This window comes from Lagenorhynchus albirostris, chromosome 21 (genome assembly GCF_949774975.1).
Source record: "Lagenorhynchus albirostris chromosome 21, mLagAlb1.1, whole genome shotgun sequence".
NCBI classification, from domain to species: domain Eukaryota; kingdom Metazoa; phylum Chordata; class Mammalia; order Artiodactyla; family Delphinidae; genus Lagenorhynchus; species Lagenorhynchus albirostris.
This window is the reverse complement of record NC_083115.1, coordinates 1,234,098-1,257,708: the sequence shown is the minus strand read 5'-3', so window position 1 is coordinate 1,257,708 and position 23,611 is coordinate 1,234,098. Positions and strand designations below refer to the sequence as shown.

Genomic DNA, 23,611 nt, shown 5'->3' with positions numbered 1-23,611 from the left:
ATTGAACATTCTAGCCACCTTTCTTTGCATATACACAGATAGAAAAATAACATGCTTGAAATGTAATTAAGCATGAGACATGCTATATGTTCTATTTTTAATTAAAGTATTAAATTTTACTTTACTTAAATTTATAGAAGAGAATCTGAAGTATAACAGAAGAAATTGCTGATCTTTGAGAAAATGTTTCTGTGCTATAAAAAATCCCTCTAAAATTAAAAAAGTGACTTTACAAACCAGAACATATTGGAATCATTATGTATTTTTACTCCATATTTTAGTTTTAGACTACATTGGTTGAAAAATTATAATAAGAAGAGGAGAGCAGCGCAGTTATATTTTCTCGCTCTCCTGGTCCCATCTCCCCATTTACTCTATCATTTTTTTTTCCTTTAAAGTACTTTTTTTTTTTAACATCTTTATTGGAGTATAATTGCTTTACAATGGTGTGTTAGTTTCTGCTTTATAACAAAGTGAATCAGTTATACATATACATATGTTCCCATATCTCTTCCCTCTTGCGTCTCCCTCCCTCCCACCCTCCCTATCCCACCCCTCTAGGTGGTCACAAAGCACCGAGCTGATCTCCCTGTGCTATGCGGCTGCTTCCCAATAGCTATCTATTTTACATTTGGTAGTGTATATATGTCCATGCCACTCTCTCACTTTGTCACAGCTTACCCTTCCCCCTCCCCATATCCTCAAGTCCATTCTCTAGTAGTTCTGTGTCTTTATTCCCGTCTTGCCCCTAGGTTCTTCGTGACCTTTTTTTTTTTTTCTTAGATTCCATATATATGTGTTAGCATATGGTATTTGTTTTTCTCTTTCTGACTTACTTCACTCTGTATGACAGACTCTAGGTCCATCCACCTCACTACAAATAACTTGATTTCGTTTCTTTTTATGGCTGAGTAATATTCCATTGTATATATGTGCCACATCTTCTTTATCCATTCATCCGATGATGGACACTTAGGTTGCTTCCATGTCCAGGCTATTGTAAATAGAGCTGCAATGAACATTTTGGTACATGACTCTTTTTGAATTATGGTTTTCTCAGGGCATATGCCCAGTAGTGGGATTGCTGGGTCGTATGGTACTTCTATTTTTAGTTTCAACATTGTGAAAATGACTCTACTACCCAAAGCAATCTACAGATTTAATGCAATCCCTATCAAACTACCACTGGCATTTTTCACAAAACTAGAACAAAAAATTTCACAATTTGTATGGAAACACAAAAGACCCTGAATAGCCAAAGCAATCTTGAGAATGAAAAACGGAGCTGGAGGAATCAGGCTCCCTGACTTCAGACTATACTACAAGGCTACAGTGATCAAGACAGTATAAAAACATAAAAACAGAAATATAGATCAATGGAACAGGATAGAAAGCCCAGAGATAAACCCACGCACATATGGTCACCTTATCTTTGATAAAGGAGGCAAGAATATACAGTGGAGAAAAGACAGCCTCTTCAATAAGTGGTGCTGGGAAAACCGGACAGGTACATGTAAAAGTAGGAAATTAGAACACTCCCTAACACCATACATGAAAATAAACTCAAAATGGATTAAAGACCTAAATGTAAGGCCAGACACTATCAAACTCTTAGAGGAAAACATAGGCAGAACACTCTATGACATAAATCACTGCTCTATCATTTTTACCTCGTCACGGTTTGCAGCCCTTACACTTTGCATTGTAACCACAGTTCCTGTGTGTTAAGTGGATTTAGTGCATTCATCAGCTGTCCTCCAACAGCGGCTTCTTCATTCCTGAGGTTTGGGTTGTCTGGATTTCATGGTCAAGACATTTCTTCAAGAAGGGTCATGAGTGCTTGAGAATAGAATGTCTGCTTGTTATCTGCACAGTTTAAGGATGACGTGACTGGGCTTAAAACTCTGGATACACTTTCTTTCTTTAGGACCTTGTAGAGGTTCTTCTGCATCTGATGATACAGTGGTCTGATGATACCGTGGAGGAGTGTTAGGAAAGCTTTATTTTGTCTCTCCTGAAAATGATGGAAGAATGCCTTCCTTCGTTGCGAATCGTGATCACTTAATCAGCATATGTCTCACTCAGCTCAGTGCCTGTTGTTCTCTCTCCTGTAATTCAGTTTCCTTGTTTGTTTTGTGGATTCTTTCATTTCAGGGAACTTTTTCTGGTGTTCTAATTTTGAGTACTTCTCCTGCTTTGGATTTGATTTCTCTGCTTCTCAGACCCAGTTGTGCATCCCATAGGTTTTCTCCACTTACTAGCTTCTCTCTAGTTTTTAATGCATTAGTCTTTTATCTGCTTTCATGTAAGCCTTTCCTTTATGTGAGTAATCTGATTTTCAGATACATCTATTCTGTACCTTGCTGTTTCTAATTTACTTCTTCTGTTTCTTTTGGTTATCACGTTATTTTTCTGAGCACAGAATGTGCTTCTTCATCATAATCTGTTATTCATATCATTTCCTCTTTGAACTTTTTTTATTGAATTCACATTTTTATTAAGAAAGTGTGAAACATTTGTAAGATGTTTTCTTCACTTAGAGTTATAGTTTCTCTCAGACTAGGTTTTGCTTTCGCGTTTTGAACACTTGCTTTCTGAATGCCCTCTCTTTCTTCCTTTAACTTTGCTGCTGTCCATCAGATGTGGCTGTCTGCTGTTTGTCTTCGTCCCCCTTGCGTGCGGCGTGCTTTTTGCCGCTCTGCGTTGTAGTGGTGGGTTGTCCTTGGCTGTCCCCCACCCTGACTGAGGGCTGTGTCACACTCCCAGCTGTATTTTGTGTTCTCCTCACGTTCTTTGTGGTCTGGAAGAGCAGGTGAAGGAGGAGACAGCTCCGCTGGCCTTTGTGCACCTTTCTTAGAGGCTCCAGATTCCTGCAGCCCCTCTGGGCCTTGGGGCAGGCGTGTGGTGGTACCAGCCTCACTCTACCTGGTTGTGGGTGGACCTTCGTCCTAAACCGTGGAGGGGGGGACCCTTTGGCTCCCAGCAGGGGCCTCTGTTAAGGGCTGAGGCTAAAACGTCAGAGGGAATCGGCCCCCGTTCGTTTTCCTCTCTCATCTTACCCACCGGTTGTTTTCAGCTCTTTCCACTCCCACAGGTAAAAATGGGGAATAAAGATGAGGTTTTGGCCCTGTATTTGCTGGGTGGCCGGGGAGGGGTCTTGCTGTCAGTGCCCCTCGCCCCGGCTCCTCTTCCGGCTCTTACGAAGGATATTGACTTAATGCGATGCCTTTTCCCCTCTGGTCCTGCCACACCTGCCTCTTTGCGGGGGTTAGTTCACCGAGCATCATTAGGATGGCCCTGCTTCCTTCACCACTTCCCACGCGATGTGGAGGGACCAGATACCCCGCTGTGGCCGTCCCTGCGTGGAGACCCTGCCCCGGAGCCGGGGCCCCTGTCCCCCAGGCTTCTCGTCCGCTGCACACCTCCAGCCCCTCTTCTGCAGCACTTGTGGAGTTGGAACCACGAGGCTACTGTGGACTCTTCCACTTCTTTCCTTGGCCTCCTCTTTGTGATGTTTATGGCAGATTGTATCTCTTTTCTTGACCATTTGTTGGTGGCGAGATTTTTGCCATTTTCCACTATTTGGGGCACCTGGTTGCAATGATCACCACTTGAGGTTATTTAACACGTTATTCTCCCAGTGCATCTCCTTTAAAATGTAAACAACCTTTGCTCTGACACCATTTGGCTGAGGACTTTTACAAGTCACTTCATGCATCTGGGCTTTAGCATCTTCTGTAACATCAAAGTACTGGTCCACGTGAGTCCCTTTCACCTCTGATGCTGGTTGTTAGGTTTTTTATTTCCCACTTCAGTATCAGTTTGCTAAGTATTCAGCTAGAAAAGACCCAAATGGCTAAGAATTATAAAAAATATGTCTTCTTGGACAGAAGAAATCGATGTAGAGCCTGGAATCCCCCAGAGAGAGCAGGCCTGGTCGCAAGACACAAAGAGCTCTGGGGAAGGCTGGACCTGAGAAATCGCTCACTTGGGGTGATGGCTGGGCATGGGGTACCATCTGCAAGGACCAAGGACCAAGCTTTCCTGGCCCAGAACTGTGTCTGGTGTGGGGTGGACCCCTGTGACAAAATTGACTCCTGGGTTTATGGAGTTCATGGCCTAAGGTATTTATGATGATTGCTCTTCTATTCTCATGATTATTAGAACCATCTCAACAAATCCTAAGAATTATGTGTGTTTATAAAAAATACAAATTCCATAAAACCATTTTTATAAAGGTCAGTGGACAAGTACTCAGTAACGGTGCGGAACAGGGGTGAAGTACACCTGGGCGCTGGGACTGAGGGGAGCAGTGCAACTTGTCAGAAACACCAGCTCTGAACCCCCTGGCAGGCAAGGGGGAGAGAGAAAAAGAAAGCCTAGTTTCCTTCAGCCTCAGTGCTTAATGAGAAGGAAGCTGCTATTTGTTGGGTGAGACAAGATTTTCCTAGCCCTAGACCCTACGGGCCTTTATTTAAGAGGCCATGAACAAGAATGGGTGATGTTCTGGGATTTACAAGCAGTTAGGAGTCTAAGCACAGGGAGATCATCTTGGTGCTCTGTGACCGCCTAGACGGGGGTGGGGGGGGAATAGGGAGGGTGGGAGGGAGACGGACGAGGGAGGGGATATGGGGATGTATGTGTACGCATAGCTGATTCACTTTGTTATAAAGCAGAAACTAACACACCATTGTAAGCAATTATACTCCAATAAAGATGTTAAAAAAAAAGAAGTTAGGACGCTAAAGCTCCTCATAACTTGTCCCCTTCCTGAGTGGCAGTGACACCCGGATGTGCCCTGAGGAGAGGTATGGACCCTCTGGTCAGTTGCTGTGGGGCTGCTTTGGGGCCTTCGTGCTCCGGGCTCCACTGTTGCTATGGAGATAAGATGGCGCTTTGCTCCAGCAGCCTCTTCCTCCCTTGCTCTCTGGTGGTCCTGATCCCTGGATGAGCCTCGCAGGCTCCACGTGCCATTTCCCCTCCCAGGACGGCTTTACGCATGGCCAGGGGTAGAGGGGGAGCCCCCAGGAGAACTTGCTTCAGATTCAGTCCCCTTTGCCCAGTGGTGTGTTGCTTAAACCCCCCTCCCCCTCCTCCTTCTCTCTTTTTTAATCCCCTCATTCTGCCTTTCTTGAAACTATTCTCACGTTTGCTTTTTGGCTGCTTAGTTTCCCTTGGCATCTGGCTTATCGGTTTTAAGCTCATCTATTGTTTTATTGTGTACTTTGTTCGCAGTAGCAGGAGGAACCTCACGGTAACAAAACTATAGACGGTCTTAGTGTCTTTGTCTCTGAGCCTCTCCTAGAAAAAAAGGATTTCTATGGAAATGATTTTTTGTGATTTTCAAAGATCTTTCTCAGTTCATTCCAAGTTTGCTTGATTTTTATTCTGACTCCTTCCAACTGGACTGAGAACCCTTTTCCATGTTGCTGTGGGTCTCCTCAGACTTTGCTGTTTATTTCTGTTTTAATCTGTCCCTTTCTCCTTCCTCTGAAACTTCTCTTGGTCCCTCTCTCGGCATTTATAACATTTAAAGGTAGTATCAGGGACATCTTTTACTTGAATTTTCTTCAGCAATTTTTAAAATCCTTTTCCTGCTTAGCGCCATTAAGATGTTTTTGTGGACACTTCTGGATCTTTAAAAAACATTGACTGTGGACTCTCTGAGACTGAAGTGGGGCTGCAGCGTGGGCTCAGCCGGCGTGTGTGCTGTGGACCAGCTCAGCCCTGCCGTGCGTTGTGCGGGGCCTCACCCGCAGGCTGCGATCCAGGAGGTGCTCGGTCTTCGTTGTGTTTCCCAGAAGGAAACCTAGCGTACCTTTCCCAGTACCATCCTCCACCCCTGCCTCGCTCCACTAGCTTTCGTCAGGCAGCCCCTTCTCTGCTCAGACCCCAGTGTTGCACCCAGGAAAGTTTTATGGTTTACATGTTTGAGAAACACGAATCTACATCATTCACCTTATTTCCATAAAAGTTTCTCTGTGGGACCTGCTAAAAGTTGTTTTTCACTTCATTTGAGCCACAGATTATGTAGAAACATCCATTCAAGAGAAGAAAATGGTCAGTTGGCAATGGTGCCATTTGCTATTCTGAAACGTGCAACCAGGAGGGCAGGTCCCGATGGCTTGGTTGAGGGTCCCTGTTCACTCTCACATCTCAGCTTGTCAGATAACGGTGTCCAGGAGTTGTGTGTCACTTCAGCGTGGGCTGCAGGAGCGGGGAGAACCCACCAAAGCAAAAGAAGAACGTCATTTTCTAAAGCCTGATGATGACAGGCCCCCACCACTCTCTGTTCCCTCCTCCGTCCCTTTGTGCCTGAACACGTTTCTTCCTGGTGTCCTCAACGACCAAAGGGAGAGATGGTAGCCTGACAGGCTGTTATGTGTTATTTCATTTGCATGGGACATAATTAAGGCCTGAACAGGGTTTCTTCTCATACCTGATATACCTGAGTAGCAGATTGACTGAGAATAATCAGGACGTGATTTCCTTGCATCTGCGCCTTCTCAGCCAGGAGAGCCCTTTCCCTGGTCCTCTCCACCTGCGTGGCATCTACTCACCTGTCCAGGCTCGGCCTGGATGCTGCCTTGACCTTGGTACCCGTCCCCATCACCCATCAGAAATGAGTCACGTCTCCGCCGCACTCCCCTGGCTCATTAGACCTGTTACTGCCGTTATTCTGTCCCGCCTTGTCCTGTGCTCTTCAGATGCCCATTCCTTCCTGTCAAGTCCCTGACGCAGGAAGGGTGACCAGTTGTCCCAGCTTGCTTTGAGGTGTTTCCTGGGATGTGGACTTTCAGTGCTAAACCCTGGAGAAACCCAGGCAAACCTGGATGGTCCCCCTACGGGGCCATACACGATGATTCTTTTAAAATCTTACTCCAATGAGAATTACGCATCACACAACGAAGGGACTCAATAATGTTTGTCATTGAAACTGTGTTTCCACAGGCTACTCAGCCCAGGGTATAAGAACAGGTCCCGTAACTATGAGAAACATGGTTTTCCTGCTCTCTCTCACCTTCTGTGGCGAGATGTTCAGCCTCCTGTGCCCTCTGGTCTTTGTCCGACTTACCAGGGAGGTCTCACACAAGGTCAGATACACTTCAGCCTCCGCTAACTGCCAGGTCAGCTGCGTGGTGCAAACTCAGTGCTTCTCACAAGAACAGCGTCGTTGGTCCTCACGGATGCCGAGGGGCTTTGGTGCTGCCATGCTCACTGCCAGCAGCATCTGTCCTCCACGTGGCCATGCCCACTACCCAGTTTTGTGCTGGGGTCCTGAGTGGTAGGACCAGAGCCGTGAGGCATCCTGGGTGCATCCCTCACCCTCGCCAAGGAAACCTGAGGTACCAATACCGGGCTGGTCCTGAGGGAAAGTGGGCTGCATGCCTAGGTGTGCAGGACATTGGAACCCCTTTTCTTACCTGTACAGGTAGGGTGTGAATGACAGTCAAGGGTTTCTTTCCACGGTGCGGTTGTACAGATTAGTAGCAGAACTCAGAGACCGTGACGTGCTCTCAGCCTCTTGGGAAATAAAAATATAGGTGTTTAAGTGGCGGTGATCCATGTGTTCTGGCTGAAAAGATATCTTATTTAGTCTCTATACTCTGTGTTACAATATCCTGGGTGAGAAGGAACTGTTGTTTCCTCTCTAAAGTCCTAAAAAGATAAGGTCTTGGTGACATAGAAACAGAATTTTTAGGCTTCCAGGTTAAGGTGGAAGATAGTCCAGTGCGGAGCTAAAGCAGTGGAGCCCGTCGAACCGAAGAGCTTCCCAGAGGGTTCTTAGGAAGTTGGGTTCCCTGAGGTTCGTCCCAAACACCGCCATCCTGCTGTTACAGAAACGAGCTAGCAGGGCACCTGAGTGTGGGTCCAGGTACAGATAATTGCACCAGAACACACACCTCTGTGCCCACAGTCACCCAGCTGCACAACTCCTGCTTACACATCTTTCTGGGGGTGGAGTCCAGTGAGAAGTGTTTTGAAAAATATGAAAGTTACAAGATCATCAGACATTTGGTGATGGTGTTTCTCTCCAGCAGTGTGTGTTGGCTGCAGTGCAGATAGCTTTAAGCATGCAGTCTCCAACCAGATGGAGAACTACTCAAAGGTAGAAACGGCCTACTCCTTTTTTAAGATTTATTGTTTGGTTAAGGAATGAAGGAAGGAAGGAAGGAAGGAAGGAATAAATGAATAAATAGAAAGGGCCCTGGAGGTGGCCCTCAGAACAAATTCTGCTTTGCCTTTTCGGGAAGCCTGAGCTGGTGAATGAAAAGTAAAGGTCCAGCGTGTCTCTGTTTTATTCCTTGAAAACAGGAAGTCCTTTGATGGATTTTAAAATGCCAACAAAGATGTTACTAGAAAAAGCAAGAATGCTTTTTATTCAGGCTCAGCGGGTGACCCTCTGCTGATTCTGGGATGGATTTGTCCAACTGCCCACACTTTTAAAGCATAGTTTTTCGAGCACTTGATGCTGTGTGTGGGCTTTTATTCTGCCCTGGCAAAGGAAGTTACAGCGTCATCTGGCAGGTTTGCAGAAGGGATCTTTTATGTACAGGGAATTTTGTGCTCGGTGGGTGGTAGCTCTGTCTGCAGGGCTGAGGCTGGGGGAGCACGCAGTTCTGAAGCAGGAATAGCACCTGGCCCCATTCCTGGTCCCTTGTCTGCTTCTCGGAGCCCCGCCCTCCATCTGCTTTTAGAATCAGCTCTTCCCTTCCTTCCTCTGGAAAGAGAGGGAATTCTCTGAGCCAAACCTCTGACCAGGTGAGCCCTGGTGCCTCCGCCCAGGGTCAATAGAATCTTCCCCAGTACTTCTTCCCTCTGGATTCTCTCCTCCTCCTCTCTGCCGTCCCAAACCCGGCCCATCCTTCAGGGTTCCAGCCATCCAGCCCACAGGCTTGGCCGTGCTTTCTGAATTCTGTGAACTTTTTTTTTTTTTTTTTGTGGTACGCGGGCCTCTCACTGTTGTGGCCTCTCCCGTTGCGGAGCACAGGCTCCGGACGCGCAGGCTCAGCGGCCATGGCTCACAGGCCCAGCCGCTCCGCGGCATGTGGGATCATCCCGGACCGGGGCACGAACCCGTGTCCCCTGCATCGGCAGGCGGCTTCTCAACCACTGCGCCACCAGGGAAGCCCTGAATTCTGTGAACTTTTATCAATGCCACGATGTGTCTGATAATTTCATTTGAGCTCATTTATTTCTCAAGTAAGGTTTTTGAGTGCAGGAACAGTATCTTCTCTGATCTTCCCAGAAACCCCAGGTAGGCAGTCCCTCCTTCTTGATGTCACGATAAAAATCACTGCATAAATTGGCTTCTGCAGTTAGAGATCAGAGACTCTGAAAGACTCTGACGTGGATTGTTGTCAGGGGTTCAGGGAAGTTGCAACACAGCGATAAAAGGAATGACGTGGGAGGGCATGCAGAGCATCAGCGTATCACAAATACCATCCTGCCAGTAGAATCGTTCCATTCATCTGCTTTCAGAAATCTGCTAAAATGACACACACACGTACATATCTGTACACACATATGTTTTACACGTAAACACATTTTTATACACATATATTTACATATACATCCATATACACACATCAACACACATTACGCACGTGATACACACATGTATATGAAGTAAACCCTCAGCAGAGGACAGGGCCCGGGCAAATAACAGATATGCTTTGGTGGGGAAGGCAGGTGTAGGCCTGGCCCCGCCCAGGAGGGCTGCCGGGAGCCTGGCGTGTGTGTGCCGGGTGCCTGGGACCAACAGCCACAGAGAGGAGCAGTGAAGGAATCTGCCTAGGGAGGGTGAGGTACAGCAGCTATGCTTTTGGACCATTGCCCCTCCACACAGCCATGACACTGGGTGTCCCCAGGGTTTCTAGGGTTCTAAACAAATAAATGTCTTTTTACCTTTGCTCGTTCAGTCTCTAAGACTATTTGTGTCGCACACACGAGAAAAGGCAAGGATGAGGAATCCAGTCTCACCCTCGCTGGACTTCAGTGTTCTCATCTGTACATTGGGCTTTGTGTCTTCTGTACTTTGTAGATTTCTTGTGGCAGAGAAGGGTACAGACCCAGGGCCATTCTAGACACTGGATCCAGGCCCTGATGGGCTGGACCTGAGGCAGGTTGAGCCTGTGGCCTCTTGCATCTGAGTTTTCATTGACCAGATCTGCATGTTTAAATTTCATGGTTTTCTTGGTAAGAGAAATAGGAATACAGGTGATAGCAAGAGCCAGCCAGAATGTCCTGTCCCCTCTCTGCTCTCCTGGCAGCCCAGTTCCCTCCCTGGACCCTTTTGCACTTTACAGAATAGGTATTTGTTTCAGCTTTGCCTGTTGCTGTGAACACAGGGCCAGACATCCGTGTTTTGTTTTCTAGGGAGATGTGCATCCAGCAGGATGGGAGAGTTCATCTCACCGTCGTTTACTTTGGAAAAGAAGAAATGAATGAGGTCAAGGGAATACTTGAAAACACTTCCAAGTAAGTCTGATGTGGAGCCACGGTGGGGAGTCTGGAACCTTAACGCGGGAGGAGATACCTGAGCTCATGCAAGCCGTTTTCACTGTGGGCGACCCAACCCGAGAGAGTGACGGGCTGGCCTTTTGCGTGTGGTAGTGTCGGGGGTGGGAGTTCTGCGCCCTCCTTCCTGGGGACCACCTGCCTCACACCCGCCCTCATTGTGAGGAGTGTCAACTTGGACAGTGGAGACAACTGCCCGGAGCACCCAGGGTGGGGGGCAGGGCTCCTCCAGCCCCCGCCTGACACAGCAGGTTTGGGGACCGCACGTGGCAGGGGTGGACTTGGGGAGCACAGCCATGCAGGGAGCTCCTTCTCAGTCCCCGCTCGTCAAGGTTCGCTCTCATCCACTTAGCAAATGGCCTCACCCTTCTGACTGTCACTCGTTCTGCATTTTGAGAGATCAGGGGCCAGTGATGCTGGGGAGGGACCCTAGATTAACAGAAGCTGTTTAACCAACACTTTTGGACCGAGAGCTCTGGATTTTTACCTCGTTCATCAGTTACGTGGAGGATTAAATGTATTCAAAAGCAGAAGAGAGGGGTTTTTCTTACCAGAGGAAATGAACAAGCATGTATTTAATGAGTACGTATCTGTGGCATTTTCTACTGGTGAGGAAGCTGGCAGCACTGCCCACTCCCTCTCGTTCACAAGCTGCAGGTGAACGACGAGGTGGGTGGTTTCTCCATAGGTGCAGCTTGGAGGGTGGTCAGAGGTGCTGGGGGCAGAAGTCGTCTGAGTAGGTCCGTATGGTCTGAATATAAACAAGTCCCTCTGTTTTGAGTCTTTGGTAAATGGTAATAGGATGATAGTCAAAGGATAAGATGCCGAGACTGAGTGCACTTTTTGTATTTATTTTCAGGCTTTATTACCAATTTTGTGTTACGAGCACAGGATCAGAATGCTAATTATTATTCAAACATCTGAAGCAGTGCACTGGTCAAATTCTGTCCACACTTTTGTAAATAAAGTTTTATTGGCTAGCAGGCGTGCTCATCTGTTTCTGTATTAGTTATGGCTGCTTTCGGGCTACAGCTGCAGGGCTGAATAGTTGTGACAGATACAGTGTGACTCGCAAAGCTGAACCCTTTACTGTCTGGTCCTTTACAGAAAAAGTTTGCTGACCTCTGTTCTAAAGCAATAAGGAGTTAAAAGAGTTTAAAACTAGTACCAGCTTAAAGCTATGGTACCTGTTGAAGGGAGATCAAAGGGAATAAAATAATTCAATATCCTAAATGTAAGTGAAATAGAAATCTCTCGACTCCAATGCATTGCAATATCCTTTTCATCTCTGCTTAGGAGTGAGGAGTGTGTTACTAGAATTCACATCCTCTGCCCAGTGGATAGGGTTTAACATCTCTGCAAGTAGCCACCCCTGTGGATCTTTTTCAAGTTTCCCAGATGATTCTGACATGCAGCCAGGATTGAGAACGATTGTTTGGGAAAGTGGCGCCCCCCCCCCCCCGCCCCCAGGGGCTGCCCGAGGGAGGCCTTGTTTGCCGCCAGCTGCCTCCTTTCGGGATATTTTGAAGTAGAGATCCAGGTGATTCGAAAGCCCAGCCAGGACTGAGATATCAGTCCTGTTGGCTCTGGCACCTTCCGAGGACATCAGAAGGTGATCAGATGTCTGATAGATACGTGTAACCAACTTTCCTCGGGTCTGATGGACGAGTGGAAGGCCAGTTGAGACAGTGTTACAGGAAATACCCTTTCTGGTGACCGGAGCGCCCAGGATTCTATCAAGGCATTCTCCGCCGTATCACATGACCTGGCAAGCTGAATTCGCAATCAGAAGGTTGTGTGGTGAGCAAAGAATGAATCTGAACGAGAAAAGTAAAATCATTTGAGGGGTAGGGGTGGCTTGGAAAGTTTCCAGAGGTGAAGCTACCCGTGATGGGGACGTCGTCTGGAGCCCGAGTCAGTCTTTAAAGCAGTGCGGCAGAAGCTTCGGCGAATTCATTGCAGCGCCATTTTCCGTGTTGATTCCTCTTTCTGTTCACTGGCGACACTGCAGCGTTGATGTCGCTGATGCCGTGGGGTGTGTCCTGCCCCTTCCAGGGCGTTGCTCTAGGAATGCCCTGCCCTCTGCCACCAGCCTGAGCTGATTTCCCACGGCCACCTGCAGCCCCACCGTCCAGATGAAGTTCCTCATCACCCACTGTCCCAGCCTGGTACCCAAGCTGGCTCTTACTTCTAACTTTGTTTTGATGACTTACTGCCCCACAGCCAGATGGGGGCTCAGTTTACCCTTTGTCTTCACGCCCATTATTCTCTCAGGTTTTGCCTTCCCTCCATCCTCCTTCCTATTTCCTCAGACCCTCTACCTGTGCATCCGCACCCAGGTCCCTACTCTGGAGCTCATCCTGACCTGTCCTCTCCTCCCTGAACTGTAACCATACACCCCTTCAGCATCTCTTACCTGTGGCACTTGGCATATGACTTGCCTGTTTACGTTTCTTTCTGCTGTCCTCACTAGATTATACGCTGCTTAGTAGTACTGTGTCGCATGCTTCTGAAACTCCAGCTCTTGGCACTGGGCCTCACTCAGGTTTAAAATGTCCAGTGTTCATTCATCAGGAGAAGGACAATGCCAGGTGTGTAGTAGATTTGTACACATTGTAATCTATATAAAACGCATATACGAAGCTTTATTTAAATACCATTTTTATCATTCTCTTAAGATGCTAGAGCTTTTATTCAAATGCATCTTATCTTTGAATAATATAATAACCATTGTTATTAACATGAGTGATGTCATTTAATATTCACAGCAACCTTATGAGATAGAAGCTGTTATTAACCCCACTTCTTAGATGAAGAAATGGAGGCTTAGAGAGGTTGTTACTCAGGCTGCCACCCCTGCCCAGGGGCACAGCCAGATCTGAACCTCGTCTGTAACTCCCGGACTCCAAGTCTTAACATTGCACCAAATTCTCACTCCAAAAACCGATCATTGTTCATTGAGAATAATAAGATTTAAAACCAGTTTAAATGAAATTTATTTCATTTGGCTATCAGCATTGTGATCAAACTGTTCTAAATGTAGCTAATGTATATATTTTAAGAATATCTTGAAAAACCCCAGTTTAGTGACTAGCATGCAGTGTCTGTCTCTCGGTTTACGCTTACTCTGTCGAGCTTTACATCTCAGTTGATTGCTGTAGAGCAGTGTTTTGCAAACTACAGTTTGTGATTCATTAGAGGGTTGTGAAATTGATTTAGTGGGTTAGGTGCAGTGTTTTCAAAAAATCAAAATAGAATAGAAGATTATCAGAATACATCGCAAGTATTAAAGATAAATATTGTTTCATGAAACTTTAATTTCAGAGTGTGTGTGTGTGTGTGTGTGTGTGTGCACGTGTGTGCGTGCGCTGTGTCATGATTTATAATATATTCTTTTGAAAGGGTAAGGGTTGTGGTCAAAATATTTAGAAGCCACTGACATAGATAACAGTACAAATCAGTTTTCAATATCTGATTTTTATTCCACAGAGTTTTTCATACTAAGCTTCAGTTAATCTCAGATTACACCCTAGCTCAGTGGTTCTCAAATATAAATGTACTTTGAATAACCTGGGGTGCTTTTTAAAATACAGATTCCTGAGATCCAGCCCCAGAAAGTCGGAGTCATTAGGCCTGAGATGAAGCCTGGGAACCAACACTGAGAATGAGCTCAACCTGTGATGCTGATGTGGGTGGTCCATGGCCCACATTTTGAGGAATTCTGGCCTAGGTGGACATTTGCTTGGAGCTGTGTATTAGGAAATTTTAAAAAATTCATACTGGTTGGTGGATTTGCATGAGTTATAATTTACTGCATGGTATCTTCATCTTTGTCCACTCGTCAGGACACAAAGGCATCTTTCAGTAGAATCACCTCTGACATTGAAGCACTAGAACTGAGATACTGCCCTGTCCTGTGAGTATGTGTCTGAGAGAGGGTTTTGTGTGTGTGTGTGTTGTCAGGAAAATGCCCTGTTGCCATGGTGTTGTCCACATTTCATGCCTCTTTGAAGGTATTTGCTTGATGTGTACCCTCAGGAACATTTTATCAGAACATCCCAAAAGAAAATTGGGGGGAAAGTTGTCTGAAATTTGAGAATTGTTGCTTTGTTTTAATATTTTTTCATAAACAAGGACGTTTTAGATAAGAATCTCATCTGCTAAAATGAAAAAAGCTACACAATGAATTCCTTCCTAGAAGATAAAGAGTCTTGGATCCCGGGAAGCACCTCATAGGTGAAGGCAGCACCTAGGCCTGTGGCCATCTCACTGGGCATCTGCCAGAGAAGGGGCTAAGCATGACTCTGCTTGGTGACCAGCTCTTTGTGGAGATGTGCCTGTATTTTTAGGTATTCCAAGTTGTTCTTTGGGGGATTCAAACATGGCACATAGATTATAGTATTGTGACAGTGTTAAATTTCTTGAGTGTCATTATTACATTGTTATAATGTTATAAAGGAGAGTGTCCTGGTTCTTGGGGAGTACTTATCTTTGAAAGTGAAGTTGCCGTGATGTCTGTAACTTCAAATGGTTCAGAGGAGGGAAGAAAGGGAGGGAGGGAGGGGGGAAATATGGCAAAACTTTAACACTTGGTGAATCTGGATGATGGTATATGGGTACTTTACTATGCTTACAACACTTCTAAAGGTTTAAATTTTTTCCAAGTGAAACATTGGGGGAAAATATATTATGGAAAAAATTAAATGATATTAAGTTCATACAATGGAATATAATGCAACAGTTAAAAAAAGGTGATATCAGTGAAAATGGTGGAATAAAGAGCTTGCAAAATTCTCCTCCATAAAAACAGTGAGAAAATTACTAAAAATTCTCAGAATCAACTTTTTTAAGAACTATGGAAATTAAAGCTTGCAACAGTCTGGAAAGTGTTTATCCAAATGACTGAAGTTTGGTGTGAACAGGGAGCTTTGTGAACTTTGACTTGCCCCATTTCACCTCCGCCCCCAGCTCTTCAGTAGCCTTGAGGACCAGCAGCGCATAAGAATCACAGCCGGGCAGACCCTGCTCACTAGGTTGTCTTCATTTGACCTGACTCAGAGGCCTCCCCGTGGAACCTTTTATCCAGGGGTATTTGACAAAAAACAATTATAGGAAGTCTTTACCTTTGTGGCTGCCTGAGGTGTAGACAAGAGTTGGGGCAAACAGTAGACTAACCAAAAAGCTCAGAAGGTGAATCTGAGGAGTGAGATCTCCAAAGGGGCTTTGAAAGCTCCAGCACATTCCTGGGGATCCAGAGGCTGTGCTTATACTTAGGAAAGACCTGAGCAGGCCCTTACTTTTTACCTCTGACTGATCTTGAGGCTCTGTGCAAGAAGGAAGTAAAGGCTCAGGTAAGTTGTTACCTGATTGGTTGTGTGTTGATGACATGCCCCACCATACTCACAGAGTCCCCACCATGCACACAGAGTCCCCTGGCAAAGACTGGGAGACTTGTTGGTTCCAGACATTTAAGGAAATCCCTGCTTAATCATTTGCTTACCACTAAGTGGTCACACACAAGAGTACACTTTACAGAATTAGTTCAGGAAAGTCACTAAACAAACAAACAACAAACAGCAACAATAGCAAAACCCTGAGGGGGGTGGAGATTCTGATTTCCAGGGCTGCCACATTACATTATTTAAAATGTTTAGCTTTAGGGCTTCCCTGGTGGCGCAGTGGTTGAGAGTCTCCCTGCCGATGCAGGGGACACAGGTTCGTGCCCCGGTCTGGGAAGATCCCACATGCCGTGGAGCGGCTGGGCCCGTGAGCCATGGCCGCTGAGCCTGCACGTCCAGAGCCTGTGCTCCGCAACGGGAGAGGCCACAGCAGTGAGAGGCCCGCGTACCAAAAAAAAAAAAAAAAAAAAGTTTAGCTTTAAACAAAAAATTATGAGGCATGCAAAGAAACAAGAAAATATGGCTCATGCACAGAGAACAAAATCAATCATTAGAAATTGTTCCTGAGGAAGCACAGGTGTTGTACTTACTAGACAAAGACATTGTCAACTGTATTAAATATGTTCAAAGAGTTAAAAGAGACCATGTTTAAAACACAAAGAAAAGTATGAGAACCATGTCTCACCAAATATAGAGAGATCAGTTACAAAAAGAACCAAATAGAAAGTCTGGAGTTGAAAAGTACAATATTTAAAATTCACTGTGGGGCCTCAACATCAGGTTTGAACAGGCAGAAGAAAGAATCAGTGAACTTTAAAATAGGTCAATTGATATATGATATAGTTTGAGAAACAAAAATAAAAAAGAATGAAGTAATAGAAAACCTCAGAGACCTGCAGGATACCGTCAAGCATGCCAACATAGACACAATGGGAGTGCCAGGATAGGAGAGAAAGCGGCAGGAAAAAATATCTGAAGAAATAATGGCCCCAGACTCCCTGTATTTGATGAAAACATTAATCTACACATCCAAGAAGCTCAAAAACTCCAAACAGGAAAACTCAAAGAAATGCACATTAGACATATCAGAGTCAAATGGTTGAAAAACAAAGAGAGAAAGGATCTGTGTTACTGAGTCCAAGCTCGTACTGCTTACTGCACAACAGGCCAGTAAATCAAGAGACAAATTGTTGGGGCAAGGAAGGAATAACGACTTCATTTGGAAAGCCAGCAGACCTGGAAGATGGTGGACTAGAGTCCTAAAGAACCATCTTTCCTGAGTTAGAATTCAGGTTCCTTTTATACTAAAAGGGGAGGGGGTGTGGTTAGTTGTTGAAAACTTCTTGGTGCTGGAATCCTTCGTTCTTGCAGCTGTCCATCTAGGTCAGGTAGGTCAGGTAATGTTGTTCCTGTAAACCTCCAACAAGACAAATGTTGTTCTCTGTTCTGCAACTTTTTATCTCTATATGAATGGAAAAGAGTTATACCTTTAAAGGTCAGAGCCTTGAGAATGGGCTACCCTGTATATTTCAGGCTATAGCCAACGTATTTAATTTCTAGCAAAAGCAGTATACAAAGAAAGTAAAAGAAACAGATCCAATATGGAGTCAGATTTGTTCTTCCCTATTACATAAGCAGCAAGAGTGAAGCAACTCATCAGGTCCATGGGATCCTTAATGAGATGGAAAGTGGGGTGGCATATTCAAAGTGCTGAAAGTAAAGTACTGGCAACCAAGAATTCAATATTCAGCAAAACCATCCATCAAAATTGAAAGAAAAATTAAGACCTCCTCAGTTAAGAACTGAAAGACTTTATCACTAGTAAACCTACCCCACAAGAAATAATGAAAGGAGTCCTTGAGGCTGACATGAAAGGACACTGGACACAAACTCAAATCCATGTGAAGAAATACAGAGGGCCAGTAAAAGTTACTACATAGGGAAATATGAGACACAGTATAAATGTATTTCTTGCTTATGCTTTTTTCTTATCTGATGTAAAAGTAAAAAGATAACTTCATAAAGCAGTAACTATAAATCTGTATTGATAGACACACAACTGATTTTTTTATATGTTATTTTGTTCCCTGAAACTTTACTGAATTCATTTATTAGTTAAAATGGTTTTTCTGGGAAGTCATTAGGGTTTTCTATAGATAGTATCATGCCATCTGCAAATAGTGACAGTTTTACTTCTTCCTTTCCAATTTGGATGCATTTTATTTCCTTTAGTTGCTTAATTGATCTGGCTAGGACTTCCAATACTGTACTGTATAAAAGTGGTGAGAGTGGACATCCTTGTCTTGTTCCTGATCTTAGAAGGAAAGCTTTTAAATTTTTACCGTTGAGTATGATGTTAGCTGTGGACTTATAATATATGGCCTTTATTATGTTTAGGTACATTCCTTCTATTCCTAATTTGTTGAGAGTTTCTATCATAAGAGGATGTTTGAATTTTGTTTGAATTTTTTCTGCATCTATTGAAATAATAATATGATTTTTATTCATCATTCTGTTAATGTGATGTATAACATTTTAAAATTTGCAGATGTTGAACCATCCTTGCATCCCAGGGATAGATCTCGCTTGATCATGGCCTATGATCATTTTAATGAACTCTTGAATTCAATTTGCTAGTATTCTGTTGAAGATTTTGCATTATGTTCAGGGATATTGGCCTGTAATTTTCTTTTCTTGTTGTGTTTTTGTTTGACTTTGGTATCAGGGTAATGCTAGCCTCATAAAATGAGTTTGGAAGTGTTCCTTCCTCTTCAATATTTTGGAAGAATTTGAGAAGGATTGGAATTACTTCTTTAAATGTTTGGTAGAATTCATCTGTAAAGCTATCTAACCCTGGGCTTTTATTTGTTGGGAGGTTTTCATCTCCTTGTTCATTATTTGTCTGTTCAGATTTTCTATTACTTCATGATTCAGTCTTGAGTGTTTCTAGGAATTTATCCATTTTTACTAAGTTATCTAATTTGTCAGCATGTAATTTTTCATAGTTGTCTCTTACAATATTTGGGATTTCTGTGGTATCAGTTGTAATGTCTCCTTTTTTTGTTTATAATTTTATTAATTTGAGTCATCTCTCTTATTTTTCTAGATAATAAGCTAAAGGTTTGTCAATTTTATTTATATTTTCAAAAGAAACTGCTAAAACAATTGTATAAGCAGGCTTGTATATAAGCTCAGAAACTAGAAAACTCTAAATTGTTTAAAATGCCTACTGTGAACAATTGGCTGAGAATATATTTAGCCTTAAATTACTTACCGCATTCAGATCGCTTTAGTAAATAGAACTCATAAGAAATGTCAATATTCAGGGCTGTTAGATTTAAATTTTTAAGTTATACATCAAATATAATATTTCTATGTAAATTTTTAAAGGTTTTTTCTTCTTTTTTATGAAGGGCTCTTGTGGGAAGTGTCACATTAAGAGAATTTCCTTGCAGGGGTGGGAAGAAATTTGTATTAGAGTAAATCACATTAGACAGCAAGATCTTTTATCATTTTTAAGGCAGCAGTTCTGGGAAATGCATGTCAATTAGAGAAATTAAATCTCCGGTTGAAACAGTGGCTGCCTCAGGTCATTTTAACCTCTGTCAGCATGACTACATACAACCTGGAGGAGACCCAGTGCATCAGACTTATGATATAAAAGAAAGGAATTGAATGAGAGACTCACGAGTTTCATCAGTTGATAATACAATTCAAGAAGAAAAGAGAAGAAATAATTATAAGTAATCCTGGGGCCATTTGGAACTGCAGACTCTGATTCATAACAGGAAATTACATAGTAGAGAGTATAATGCCCACATTCTACCATGAAAAAGCCCATTCCTCATGAGGCCATTACTCTAGACATGCCGCTAAATATTTCATTTCTTTGTATGGCTAAATTAAATATTTCAAACCAAATTGCATTTTATTTTCTTCAGCTCTCTTTTTTTCTGTTACTTACATATTTGTCATCTTCTTAAAAGCTTTGTTTGTGCCTGTCCTTGGGAACGTGTTGGCTGGAGCCTCTTTCTGATGGGGGAGGTGGGCTTAGGATGTGTGAGGGCCTCTCCGGTGCCCACCTGAGGGGATGAGGTGGTGTCTTGGGGCAGCATCTCCCACAGTGACAGGTCTGAGACACACTCTGTGTTTTACATTGACTCGTCTCTTGATTCACCCAGTGTTTATTGAGCTGCACTGTGTCCCCGTGGGCGCCACTTACCGCACAGTGCTGATAATCTCTGAAGACAGAGATAAGAAAATAAAGCAGTCCCTGTCCTCCAGGGTTTAGAGGACAGACCAGGTGGTCCAGTGCACAGGGCACGAGAATGCACTGGGCCCAGGAGAACGGAGGCGGAACTGGCCCAAACGCCTGGGGGCCCAGAGAGGGCACCTTGTTTCACAGGAGGGTGAAAGGCAGTGACACTCGATGTGGGCCATGAGGATTGGGTGGGATCTTCACTGGAGTCAGGGGAGGAGGTGGATTCCAGGGAGAGACCACTGAGCTGACACAGGAGGCCCCAGTGCGTCCATGCTCTTGGTGCCCATCTTCCGGCTGGTCGCTGCGGAGGGGATGGGGATGAACAGAGAACTAAACAGGGCCCCTGCCCGTGTAGCTCTGCGGCCTGCATCTGGGGTTGTGGCCCTGTGGTCGTGTCATGCACATTCCCAAACCCACGACCCCACGGGCCAGTCAGTGTTCTGTGTTGAAATGTGTCCTTGCTTCTGCACAGCCTCTTAGTATGCTACGTGCTGCTGGGCAGGACGCTTGGGCCCAGCGAGCAAGTCCCTCTGCGGGAAGGTCGGGGGCCTGGTTATCCTGCAGAAGCTGCTGTCCCTTCATCCCGTGCACCCTGTGCTCCGGAGCTGGTGCTGATGTGTCCGAGATGGGAGGGGGCGTCCCACTCCCAGCCCAGGTGCTTCGCAGTGTGTTCATCTCGCCATTCTGGAGAAGAGGGGAGGGAAGTTGTTCTGATTTGGTTTCTGGTGTCTCCCGCTTAGCCCTCTTTCTCAGCAGAGATCACGTGTCAATTATCAGAGGTCCTTCCTGATGGCAAGAGAGGAGAAGGAGGGGTCCTGGTTAATTATAGGGGGTGCTGGGCTGAGTGATCAGGAAGAGGGCAGCACCGATATCCACCTGCAGACAGACGTGTAACTGAGCACAGTGACCTGGCCGCCCCACTGGGAACCACGGATGGTGACAGAGTTACCCTGCGCCTCTCCAGGGCCCAGGACCAGCCGATGGGGCTTCCCAGGCCAGCAGGGACTCGGTGTGCAGTCTTGTCCAGGTCCCTCATGTCCCCTGCCGGCCGGCGTTGATCAGGGTGGATGGGAAGCCAGGGTTCTGTGGGGCGTGGGAAGCAGAGACGGCCGGGGCCCGTGGGGCAGAGGGGCCGCTGTGTGGACAGCAAGTGGCAGGAACTGTGTCCTGGGGCTTTGCGTCCGGCCTGTGGACGCGCTGGAGAGTGGGTTTAAAGTGCACAGTCAGGTTGGGTGGTGCCGTGGGTGTAACATGGCTTATCTCATCCTCGTTGGGAGGTTGGACAAAGAGGAGGCAGATTGCGTGTGCATCCGGCCATGGACCTGGCACCCGTTCCCCGAGAGCTCTTCCTCTACAGACCACACACTGAAGCATGGAGGCTGATGTTCTAAGACTTTAAAATAAATTCTACCTCAAGGTCATCTCAAGCACTAGGACGGTGAGCTGTCCCAGCCCCCTTTCCCAGGGACGGTGACCAACAGGCAAGCTCCCTTCCCTGCCCTCCCCTCCCCCACCCCTCCCCCGCCCCTTTCTTCCCTCTTCCTCCCCTCCCCTCCCCCCTCCCCTCCCCCTCTCCTCCCCTCCCTTTCTCCCACCTCCACCCACTGCAGCAGGGCAGAGAAGAGCAGTCCATCAGCAGAGTTCAGGCCAGGGCTTGGGGCATTGGGGGACAGAACAAATGAGACAAAGCTCTGTGTGGGGTACGTGTGTTCCCCCAGTCACTACTCTCCCTGGACCTGTAGCCCTCTGCTGCCTCCCGACCACTCACTCAGCCCCCTGGCTGGTCATGCCTTCGATGCTGTTAGTTCAGCTTCTAATGCTGCCTGTATTCTTATGTAAGTATTAAACACGACTCCACTTTGTGTAAATGTTTGATATTCTACACAGTAAATAGCAAATATACTATTTGTGTGTAAATATTTGATATGTCAACACAAATGGACTGTAAGCTGTTTGGGACAAAAATCTTGCTGGTCTTTAACACAGTGAATTAAGGACCTGCCTTCCCCTACTCTTGGAGAAAGTTTCTTGCCATCGTTCAAATGTGAAGCATTTTTCTATTTGCAATCTCTAATGATAGACCCTGGGAAACCTCTGGGAGGAGCCACCTGGGTCATGAGTCAGATACACGTGAACAAGGATTTGGTGCTTGGGCACGTAAGCCCTCCCTGCCCTGGAAGTTAGTCCCTGTGGTCTCACAGAGTATGAACTGTGAGACAGTTGAGAAAAGAGACCTGCTACAGCTGTGAGAGAAAGCCAGCCCACTGCACAGTGGACAAGTTCTGTGAGGCTAGCTAAGATGAACAGGTGAAAACCCAGGCATCTCCCAAGGGTAGAACTTTCCTGAGAACTGATCAAGTAGGGCAGGGGGAAGTGGGCTGTAGAAACCTCCAGGGGATGCAGAGATGCTGCGAGGGTCTCACTCCACCTGGATGTCTTCTTTGCGGACAAGGGGGCAGCGCTGTCCCTACCAGGGAATGCTGGGGCATAACCCCCAGGCGACTCACAGAAAATAGGAACTGGGGCCCGCCTACCCAGAGAGAAGAGTCAAAACGGAGTTCTGAAAGAGTAGAACCGGGTAGAGCAGTGCTGGGCTGAATCATCCAACAGCAGAACCTTAGCATGTAAAGGGCCTGAGGTCTGTACCATGAGGCTTTGCAGCAAGGAAACTGAGGCCAGAGGAGTGAAGTGACTGCCCCAAATAATGAGAGGCAGTGCTGGATTGCAGTCATTCGTCTGTGGACACGGTTAGTCACCAGCATCCACTGGGTACCCAATGGGGCTGGGCAGCTCCAGGCCCTGGACCTGGGCTCCTGGCTTACACTCCAGTTCTCCTCCAGGCACCAGGCCTTCTGCCTTAATCTGAAAAGCATGTTTGGCCTCAGACTCAGACAAACTTGGGCCCAGATTCCCAGGATAAAAAACCCAAGCTCACTGCCAGGTCTGAAAGGAGGTGACAAGTCAAGGAAGGGGTAGCAGAACTAGTTCCACCGATTAAACTACCAGATACAGTTGAAAAGTTTATGACTGTATTTGTGGTGACCTTTACCCGAGATAGTTACAGACTTTAAACAATGGAGATGGGTTTTGAACCTCTTTTGAGGCATCAGGATTAGAGAGAATCGGGAGATGGGATAGGCTGGGTGGGGGGAGGACTCTGAGCTGCGGGCGAGGAAGCCATCAGGACAGGAAGGGTGTGTCGCGGGAGAGGGGCTGGCCAGATGCCAGGCCTGTACAAGTGGAGTTGGGAGTCCAGTAGGACCCAGAGTGGGTCTCTGGGAGAAGACAGTCCCTGTCCCACTAGGTACTAGATGAATTCCTGGAATTTTTGCTCAAGATGTGCCGCATCTCAGAAGGTTCTGGGAGAGAGCAGCCAGGTGAAGAAGCACCTGGACTCCATTCCCTCAGGCCTGTGCTGGTAACAGACTGG

General features: G+C 45.8%; 1 protein-coding gene across 2 annotated transcripts in view; it reads left to right on the top strand.

The window, feature by feature from the left end:
* CSGALNACT1 (chondroitin sulfate N-acetylgalactosaminyltransferase 1) overlaps positions 1-23,611 on the top strand; it is a 170,930-nt gene that overhangs the window by 133,160 nt on the left and 14,159 nt on the right. For both annotated transcript variants that reach the window (XM_060136441.1, XM_060136443.1), the window contains one exon: positions 10,381-10,482. In XM_060136441.1, coding sequence (XP_059992424.1) covers positions 10,381-10,482 — 102 coding nt within the window. The remainder of the gene's footprint in view (positions 1-10,380; positions 10,483-23,611) is intronic.